The sequence below is a fragment of the Fragaria vesca genome, linkage group LG2 (assembly GCF_000184155.1).
Source record: "Fragaria vesca subsp. vesca linkage group LG2, FraVesHawaii_1.0, whole genome shotgun sequence".
Lineage (NCBI taxonomy): Eukaryota > Viridiplantae > Streptophyta > Magnoliopsida > Rosales > Rosaceae > Fragaria > Fragaria vesca.
This window is the reverse complement of record NC_020492.1, coordinates 24,876,925-24,887,649: the sequence shown is the minus strand read 5'-3', so window position 1 is coordinate 24,887,649 and position 10,725 is coordinate 24,876,925. Positions and strand designations below refer to the sequence as shown.

The 10,725-nt window shown below is 35.5% G+C and overlaps 1 protein-coding gene across 1 annotated transcript; it reads right to left on the bottom strand.

Annotated features, from left to right (window-relative positions):
• Positions 1 to 563: 563 nt before the first annotated feature.
• Positions 564 to 3,272, bottom strand: LOC101303669 (probable protein phosphatase 2C 39-like). Its single transcript, XM_004291464.1, has 5 exons — positions 3,040 to 3,272; positions 1,962 to 2,207; positions 1,535 to 1,811; positions 1,023 to 1,177; positions 564 to 870 (listed from the first exon to the last, which is right to left on the bottom strand). The coding sequence occupies exons 1-5, from the start codon at positions 3,070 to 3,072 to the stop codon at positions 733 to 735; spliced, it is 849 nt and encodes a 282-aa protein (XP_004291512.1). The 5' UTR covers positions 3,073 to 3,272; the 3' UTR covers positions 564 to 732.
• Between the last annotated feature and the right edge of the window lie 7,453 nt (positions 3,273 to 10,725).

Here is a 10,725-nt window from a genome sequence, read left to right as displayed (position 1 = left end):
TTATTTGTAATGGAAAAAAAATCGTAAATGGAATTCAAAGCATTAAAGTACACATTAGTAAGGTAAAAAACCATTCACACGATTTGTATTAATTAGACTAAGTATTTTAATAGTATAAATTTTTAGTTCATTCTATTGGTGTTGAAGAATATTTAAGATTAATTAAAGATTTCTCAAAAAGAAATGTCAATTTATTTTTGTTCATTAAGGCTAATTAAGCTTTTTCAAAAGTTGAGAGGGTTCAATTGAACCCTTTGACCCCTAGCTAGCTACGCCACTGCATGTCACAGAATTTTTTCTCTAGGATATACTCTTGAAATTTCGATTTATTTTGGACATTACCACCACTAGGATACCCTAGTGATCAAGATGGTATATCCTGCTTTATTCTCTAGTCCAAAGTAGCCATTAGAGTTCAAATTTAGTAAAGATTAAGATTAGGACACAAAATCCAGTCGAATTCTGAAACAAGGGGATGTCTTCCCTGAAGTCCAGAGAACTGAAAGAGAAAAATACGAAACTAAAAGAGTGACTATTAAGTGGTTAAGTTTAGGCAAACTTTTGCAGAATAAAAATCTCTTGATTGATGAGAGAGTGTACAACATGTAAAAGGAACACCACACCGAGGAAGCACACTTTAATGCCATAGGTGTTTTATAAAGACAACATATCTGAGACATTGTTAAACCAAGTTCAATCAGAGAAGAAACATGCCAGAGAGAAATTATACATTCACCGAAATCTTACAACTACACAGGAGATATCGTCCGAGCTCTTCCTATTGACTGCCTCTTCAGTAAGGTGCTTTGCTGCTGCTCGGGCGTCCTTTATATTTTTTATGGCATCTACAACTTCTTGGTTTGTCATCACCTGGCATTAGATTGTTGTTAACAAATTTGAAGTTCATTCACAGCACAAAGATACTCAAATAAAGAAAAACAAAAATACTGGTTTCAAACTTTCAATATGTTCATTTGCAGTGTGTGTATGTGTTTGTAATGATCGACTTCAAATAAACCAACCTTCCATAGTCCATCACTTGCTAAGACAGCAAACTCTGTTTCATCATCTATCGTCTCCGACATCACAAAAGGTTCGGAACTTAAATGTTTCTTCAAGCTCTTATCACCGAATGCCCGCGCTACAGCCAACTGCCCATCAACACGTGGTACGTCCCCTGAATCCATAAGAATCATATTATCACAATCTATTTACTACAATAGTTGAAACAAAGCCTTGCCATTGCTATGATAACCCTGCGGACTAGAGAATAAATCAATTAAGCTTGGTAATCTATCTCAGGCATGGAAGCCATACTGAAGCAAGTGAGGTCTCAAATCTCAAGATAACTCATATTTCATCACTAAACCCAAGCTAGTCTACTTAATAAGTGATCAGATCCAAGTAAGGGTCAATTCCACTGACAGAGAATAAGTTGATGTCAACAAATTTCGTATCATATAAATGGGCAAGCAAGCACTCCGAACAACAGAAAATTTTTTCATGTGTTCTCAGACCAATGAACTTGTATTACCTGGAAAATTTGACACAAAACCACCTCTGTTCTCGATTTCCTCTCTCTCCATGCTCGGCTCATGATCAACAGATAGCTGCTTAGCCACACCATTCTTGCAGATAATAGCACGGGAATCCCCAACATTGGCTACCACAAGCTTGCGGCAGTCAATTAATATGGCTGTGACAGCAGTTGAGCCCCCTTTGCCCAAATCGACTGCTTTGTCCAGAATGTTAGAATCAGTAATTCGATAAGCTCTCCTGACTGCATCCTCTGTTTCTTTCCAGAATTCAGGCTAGAGGAAAAGAAAAAAGTTATGCAAAATATGTGAAAATACAAAAAAGTTAATGTCTTATCCCCCAAATCAATTATTACAAGAGCATATCTTGAACCATAGCATGAAGCAACCTGAAATTTAAGGTAATGTTTTGTGCTGATATATTACCTCTTTTAAGATATTGTTGAAGAGATTATTCTGTAAGTATTCAGGAATTTCATGACTCAAATGCCCATCAAAGATTGCAAATAGTCCTAGCTCATGGTCTTCAATTTGCTTAAACTGTGCAACAACATAGTCTTCCATAGCATGATGAGATTTTCCCTTTACCAAGTGGTAACCATGTGTTATACAATGTGACATCTTGCTCTTTCCTTTGCCAGAGTCAGGGTCCGATGGACCTAAAACTTTCTCCTGCAATAAACAGACTCCAAATGAGCTTCTCAATCTGAAACTAATAAAAAATGAACAAACAGGTGATAATGCTGAAAAGACAACATCAACAAAACAAAATGAACAAGGCAAAGCAAACCCTTCATATTCTGGGAATCTAAGTTTCAAATTGCAGGGCATCAAATGACCCACTTGCCGAAAAGCATATGACAAACATGAATAATACAAATCCAAAAGCCGAACTAATACTACTTGTTTTAACCAATTCAATGGGAAATACCACATTTCTGACAAAGCAACCAATACTTCAAACTTGATTGTAAGTTCAGAACTGAAACCCTGCCACCCTGTTCCAGGCTTCCAGCAATTAATCAAAGCTAGACAATAGAACTAAATGCATCAATTCTTTTTAACCAGTCTAGTCTTGGCTCTGGTTTCCAATCTCAATGTTACACTACTCTTCATATAATTGATCAAAACAGCAAACTTCCACTAAACACTCCTTATGAAATTGACTTGCCTAATGAAGATATCTCATAAACTCAAAAGTAGCAAAAGTGGGGTTTTGACTTTTGACATGAACAAAATCTCCATAAACCCCATACTAGCAACAACTCCAAAGAGGATCAGTGGACTTTCAGATCTAAAATTAGAACTATTAAAAGGACAGAAACACATGCAATTTGGGATAAAGTCAATCAACACATACAACTTTGCCAATATGGGGTATTGACATGATCAAATAGAAAAACCACCCAAATGAAGATTATCCAAGAAAACAGAAAAAGGGCTCAAACCCATGAAGGGTGATATCTCAGAGATGACAAAGAGTCCAACTTTGTAACAACCATACCTTCATCTTGTTGAGTAATTCCTTGCCTGTCATGGCTGTCCTGATGTGAAGCTAATATATATTATATAATACTAGAACAAAAACAGAGGGGAAGATTGGAGGGAGGAATTGGAGCACGGTGGCCGAGAAATGGAGGAGACGAGGACGATGTTGATGAGGATGATGGTTGTGTTGTGTTGACACGCTCTCTCTTCGTCTTCGTCTTTGGATGACGAAGCCGCGTTCTCTGCATTAATCAAAGACGCGTTCGCGCCGCGACTTGTTTACTTTTGTTTGTTTTTTTTTTACCCTTCTTGAAATAAAAAAAAAGGTAATCTTTTTGGGATGAATTACCTCGTTGAATTGAATTATTGCGATATGGTGTGCTGGGCCAACTGTAAATTGCGCGCAACAAGGTCGAATGCATGTGTGACACGCACCTAAAGATAAGGGGGACAAGTTTTAAAAGCTCCACATCACATTTTATTTTATTTTTGTTATCAAATACGTAAAATATTTTTAGGTAAAATATCGTTTAGTCCCTATAGTTTAAGCTAGTCATCCCTTTAGTCCTTGAACTTTTAATTTAATCTGTTTAGTCCTTGAACTTACAATTGTTAATCTAGTTAGTCATTCTAATATTTCTAATAGAATATTCCGTCTGAAAAAAATATTATGTTTTTCTTTGTTCTTTTTGTTTTCCTGGTTAAAAGAAAATGGACAGAGCATGGTGGGCCTTCAATTTTGAATTTGTTTATTTAACATGTTGTAAATATTTAAATCTATCCTTTTACTCGAGGGTAAATAGTTAATTTTTCATCATCAATAGGAGATTATATAGCTACAAGATTAGAATATTTAGCAAAAGCTAAACAATCCTATAAAGAATTGCAAGAAGAAAGAGAAAATTTCAGAAAATTAAAAGAAAAAAGACATAAGCTTCCTAGAAGTACCAAAAATTATTAGGATATTATTTTCCAGTTGCAACGAAGGATATATGAATCAAGAGAAGAAATTGAAGTCTTTCAAGAAACTTTTGAACAAGATCAAAAACCTCTTGATATTTTGAGCATCGGTTAGATCCGCCCTAGCTGGTATCAGAGCCTGCTTGGCTCAAAAGTAGGTGAAAGAAAAAGGCTTATGCCACAAAGTTGGCTTTTCTTGACTAACAAGAGAGAATCCAAACTTAAAAATTATCAGTCCTTTTGTACTACAAAAGGAACTGACAAGTGGGAAGTGTGCTTTCATTCAAGACACATTCAAGAAAATCAGTACTCCATTGAATACGTTTATAGAGTATTAAATACGCTCTACGACGAACATATTCATCTCCAAAGAGAGATTGGAGTAGAAGAGCTTGATCCAGCAAGACCAAGCTTAATCGAGTTCCTAGATCGTTTATCTAGGGATAAGACTTCTGAAAAGGTTACAGAACAACTCGAGAGATTTAATCTACGGATTAATCAACTTGAGAAAATAAATTCAAAGATTGCTCGGCTTGAAATCAAGCTAGATTATATCTTAAAAGAAAAACAATATCTAATAGATATTGAAAGAAAATTAGTTCGCACTGAGAATCTTGCAAACAACATTCATCAACAAGCAGTGGAACTAAGAGAAACTCAGGAAAACCTGAAAAAGCTTTTAGAAACTCTTATCTCCAGAATAGGATGAATCAAAGAGTTTATCTAAAAGTAAAGAAGGAAGATGTTAAAGCTATTGGCTTTCATCGTCCTACAGAAAAACTTGCTGAAAATGTGGAAGCAATAATTCATCAGCAGAATTTTAGTATCGCTTATCTCCAAGAGATAAGTATTGACCTCGAAGTTCAATTTCGAGAGTTACATAACAAAATCTCAACTCTACAAAAGAGTGTAGAAAAGATGAAGGAAAGAGAAAACTATGAGAGGATAAATGAAGAAACTCTAGCCCAGAACGTGGCTAGTAAAATCATTATACCTCCTCCATCCTCACCAGTAGGAGAAGGAAGACTAAGGTTTAGTGAACCAAAGCTTCTGGAATGGAAGGCAGCAAAAACATCAAATTCTACAACTAAGAGAGATATGAAGATGATGAGTAGAATTCTCAGTAAAAGAAACACTGTTCCAATACAGTTAATAAATGCTCAAGATTTAAATCAAATCTAGTGTACGAGAAGCATCTGCTCCTATATTTAAATTCAATGAGGTCTATAAGAAAAGATCTTTCATTATGGATTCTCACAGATTCAAGATTCTTGAATTAACTGTTCTAGCCACAGGTGGAGAAACATATATCAGATTAATAACTCCAAAAGAAGTAAGTGAAGCTTTCCAGAAAAAATATTCATATATGCATATTGGAGCAGTCCAATTAGGAATAAAACTCTTAGCCAGAGATGGTATTGACTGTTTTGTTCTATGTGTCTTACAAGACGATAGAATAACAGATTTCAAGAAAAGTCTGTTAGGAACAGTAGAAGCTTCCTTATGCAACCAAGTTGCATATTTTAATGTTTTTCCAAACTTCACAACACATCTCAGAGATGCTGCTCACTGTTTAAGATTAAGAATCAAGACAGATGGGATTTCTATGAAAAAGGGAATGATGGAACTTGCGATAGATTATCGAATCTATTATAAGTTGATGAGTTCAAATGTAACTCCTAATACCATGTTTCTATATAGCCCTGGGATTACTACATCTGTGCTCACCAACCCAAAAAATAATGCTCAACAAAAACATGTCACCAAATGGCATGAAGTAACATTCCCAAGAGAATGGAATCTGACCCCTCCTGTCAAACAACTTGAAAGCTCCAATGCTTCAATTTATGAAGACATGAGAGGAAAGATAAGTTTACAGTTTCATAGGCATTCATTTGCTAATTATGAAGAAGCTAGTTCCTCTAGAACTAAATCAATCTTTCATGAAGAATCCTTTGAAGAAGAAGATACCAAAAGACATATGAAAATGCTTAGAGCAGGAGAATTAAAGGGATTATATGCACAAGCTGAAACTTGTGAATCCATAGAATCAATCTTTCATGAAGAATCCTTTTAAGAAGAAGATACCAAAAGACCTATGAAAATGCTTAGAGCAAGAGAATTAAAAGGATTATATGCACAAACTAAGACTTGTGAATCCATAGAAGAATTAGAGAAAATCATGAATGAAATTTCTCAAATTCAACTTGGAAAGAATAAGAGGAAGATTCTTCCTTATCAAGTAGCAAAAGATGAGCCTCCAAGATCATCCTCTATGGATACAGGAGATGGGGAAAGAAAAGTCCCTCCAGATGGTGGTCGTACCATAATACTAACATTACAAACAATCCGACTAAGATCGTTCGGGAAAAGAATATCAAGCTCCCAAAAAAGGACAAGCTCCTACAGGAAGGAGTGGAGAATGAAGTTCTCAGAAATATATCCCTATCCAACCTAAATGGGGATAGTCAGTGTCAGAAAGAGGGGTTTATCTGGATTTAGACCAGGTAAGAGATAAAAGAAAGACAATAGATATCTAGGTAGCTAGTTTAAAACTAACTCAGGCTCTAGTGTTATCAAAGTTCGCCTATGAGGATGCTCATGCATACTATGAGTCAACCTTAACTGGAATAGTCCATAAATGGTATCAGTCCTTCAAAAGAAGCTCTCAATGGGCTGATTAGGCAGGCAAACTAGCTTAGACTAATAATCCTTTAGATTTTGCTATGTCTATCTATGCACAATTCTGTGGAGATGTCACTGGGCATAGTGAGCAATCTAAAGAACGAGCAAAAGCAAATATTCATAAATTGAGTATTTGTAACATGAGGTATTTTGAGGAATACACCAATGAGTTCCAAAATTACTTCTGCACTATTGGAGATATTAAAAATGATGATCTCATCAGAACATATTATAGGAAGTTGCCAGAACCCTGAAACGATGCAGTAGCACAATCGTTAGAAGAAAACCCCCTTCAGTATTTTACTGTAGGAGGAATAGCAGAAAAAGTTAGGGATCTCCTAAGAAAGCAATGCACAGAGAACAAAAAATCCAAAACGGCCAAGAAGCAACTCAGAGGAGTTGAGAATATGTGTCCAAAAATATTGGATACCCCAACACAATGGGGATGTCATATTCCTACGGAAAGAAATCACCGAAGGAAGTTCTCTGGCACCAAGCACGATAAAAAATTTGCTTCCAAAAAGAAGTATAAGTTCAGGAAAAGGCCTGAATATAACAAAGAACAATCTTCTCAAACTTCTCCTAGAAAGAGATTTTTCAAAAGAAAAAAGATGGCCAATTCTTCTTCGAGAGAAGTAAAGAAATGCAGATGTTGGCTTTGCAAGGCAGACGGACATTATGCAAATGAGTGTCCTAAAAAGGATAAGAGATCTTCTAAAGCCTTAATTGCTGAATATGATGAAGCGATAGAGTATGCTAATCTAAAAAGCTTTGAAGTCGCATATTCTGATGAAGAGAATGAATCAATATATTCTCTTGAGTATCCATCAGACAGTGAGACAGAAAGTGCTTCAGAAAGCTCTGAAGAAGAAGATATAGGATATCGTCATATATTTTTACTATAGATACAAAATTGGAAGGAAGAAAACACTGATATTATCAGTACCTTCCATCCCAATCTAAGAAGATTTAACTGTGACTATTGCAAATGCGATAATAATAATACAATTCCCATGTACTGTGAAAGTACAGGAGAAACTTATCATCAAGAGTGTTTTATTACAGAACTCAGAAGGAAAACCAAGGATAATGAAGCACATATCCTGGTAGAATAGGAATACAATATATTCCATAAAAAAGAAAAAGAAAAGAACCTCAAAGAGGATATAAAAACGATGAAGTTTTTAACTTCATTAAGTCAGAATAAGGAAATCAAGGAATCTCTTGATTCTCTTAATTCCACAAGTTCCAATCAAATACTGGGTCTATCAAATGATAATCCTCTGGATTCCATAACTGCAGAGAGAAGGGTCAACCCTTTCACAGATTTACTTGATGCTCTAAGAGAACAGGCGAGAATAATGCCAGTCCAGACAAGCATATATAATAATTATATTACTATAGGGCTGAAGTTTCCCAATTACAAGAAATATCATCTACATGCATTTGTAGATACAGGTTCAGAGTACAGTCTTGCTAAAAGATATGCAATCCCTAAAGAATATTAGGAAAAATCTCTAAGAACAGTTACTGGAGTTGCAATGGAAGAAAACAGAATAGTCATGGATATAATGGCTAGAAATGTAAGGGTTTCCTTAAGAGGAGGAAATTTTACCATCAAGATCCTCTGGCAGTGTGAAGGTCAGACAGCTGATTTGTTGATAGGAAATGATTTTCTTCTTCATCAAACAGTAATTCAAACTCCAAAAATGATTGGGTTTGAGAAAAATAGAAAATATTATTGGGAATCCCGATTAACAAACGCAGTACGCGTTACCACTAAAAGATTTACAGACCAATATCAGAAGTCGCCAGCGAAGAGTGGTGATTATAAGCCAGTTGTAAAGCCAATTTTGTTGCTACAAGAATAGCTTAAAGGGCATAGTGAGATATTGGTAAATGAATCAACAAGTTCAGAAGACTCTAAATCAGAAGAAAATTTTGAATATCAAAGTTTTAACAATGAGATTTCTGATGGAGAAGAAGAATACATCAGAGAGCATAATTTAAAAGTATATGCTAATAAGGTAGAACAAAAGAAAATACCAACTCTCACAGAAATAGAAAATTTGCTCAAACCAGTAATCAGTGAAGATCCTCAGCTGTATTGGGAAAGAGACCTAATATATTGTCAGTTAAAAATGCATGATGCAAATGTTATTTGCTATGTTAAGGCCATCCCTCATTATAGGGAAGAAGATAGAAAAGAAATGGAGAATCAAATCCAAGAACTTCTGGAAAAGAAGTTAATCAGGCCTTCAAACAGTCCTCATCATGCTCCAGCCTTTTTGGTAAGAAATCATGCAGAACAACTAAGAGGAAAAGTCAAAATGGTGATTGATTACAAGGATGTGAACAAAAAGATCGTTAAAGACGGTTATCAAAATAGCTCAGGTGAGAGTTCTCATCAACAGGCTTAAAGGAGCAAAAATCTTCTCTAAGTTTGATGCAAAATCAGGCTTTTGGCAGGTTAAAATGCATCCTGATTCTATTGATCTGACAGCCATTGGAACTCCTCAAGGGCATTATGAATGGTTAGTTATGCCATTTGGTCTTAAGCAAGCCCCGTCTATTTTCCAAGATAATATCTTCAAACCTTACTCAGATTTTTGTATAGTTTATATAGACGACATTCTTGTCTTCTCTAGAACTATGAATGAACATCTAAAGCACCTAGAACAGGTGTGTAAACTTATTGTCTAGAAATGAATCATCCTTGGGCAAAAAAAGATTCACCTTATAAAAGGTGAAATTGATTTCCTTGGCATTCATGTTAAGGATGAAGAGATTCGTCTCCAAGAACATATTGTTAAGAAAATCAGCCAATTTCCAGACAATATCCCAGATGCAAAATCTCTGCAAAGATTTTTGGGAGTTGTTAATTTTGCAAGAGACTTTATTCCTCAAGTCAATGGTCTCACTGCACTTCTCTCTCCAAAAACAAGCTCTAAAAAGTAATGGTCTTTCACAGAAGATGACAGTAATACTGTCAGAAAGATTAAAGATTTAACAAAAAACCTTTCTCCGTTACAGTTACCTAAAGAAGGAGATTTGATCATCTTGCAAACTGATGCAAATGATTATTACTGGGCATGAGTCGTTTTAGTTGTTGCTTCATATACAAATCAGGAAAAGATTTGTAAATTTTTATCTGGAAAGTTTAATGCAGCCGAATTAAACTATTCTACTGGAGACAAGGAAGTCCTTGCCTTAATTAAAAGCATTAAGGGTGCTGAGGCATTCTTAGGAAATAAATTGTAGTAAGAACTCATAACAAAAGAGTTAAAAATTTCAAAAACTATAAATTAACTGATGCTGCTGATAGAGGAAGAGTGCTGAGATGGCAAATGTTTTTAACCTAATATGAATATGATGTTGAAATGGTTGCAGGTGACAAGAACTATTTGCCTGACGCTCTTACAAGAGAAATGGCGATGTTTGTGATAGGAGCACAAAGTGTGACGTTCTTAATATGTTTATATATACCCTTTATTTACCCTTTGTTAACTCCTATTTAGTTGTTTTAGCTTTATATTTGTGTTTAGTGTAGAATAATTGCTTAATGTAGAAATATGTAGGTTTTAGTGTTAGAATACATAATATTTTCGGATTTGAATAATTTGGTGTTGAAATTGTGCTAAGTGTTGGAAATCCTTGTTTACTCAGGATTCCTGTCTTGATCAGGATTCCATCTTTCCTCTTTCCTAGTTTCTAATTTTCTTATTTCTATTTCAGGAAAGTCTAAACCCGTGTTGACCAGGAAATGTTTTCCTGACTCATGAGGGAAAGGTGGCCGGCAGCTAGGAGTTCCTGCTTGAGCTAGGAGAAGTACAATCCGAGATATGTATGGAAGATGCCGTGAGATTTCCCAAGTCACCAAGGAAAGAGACCGTGCGGCCCAAGAGAGAAGGTTTTCCAAGTTCAAGATAGTTTTGTCATTCCTTAATGCATAAGGATTACTTGAAGACCAAGAGAGGAAGTTAAATCCAACTTGGACTTGGTTTTGCCGATTTAATAAGGATTCCTTGTGCTTGAGGAATTCTTGGAGATCAAGTCT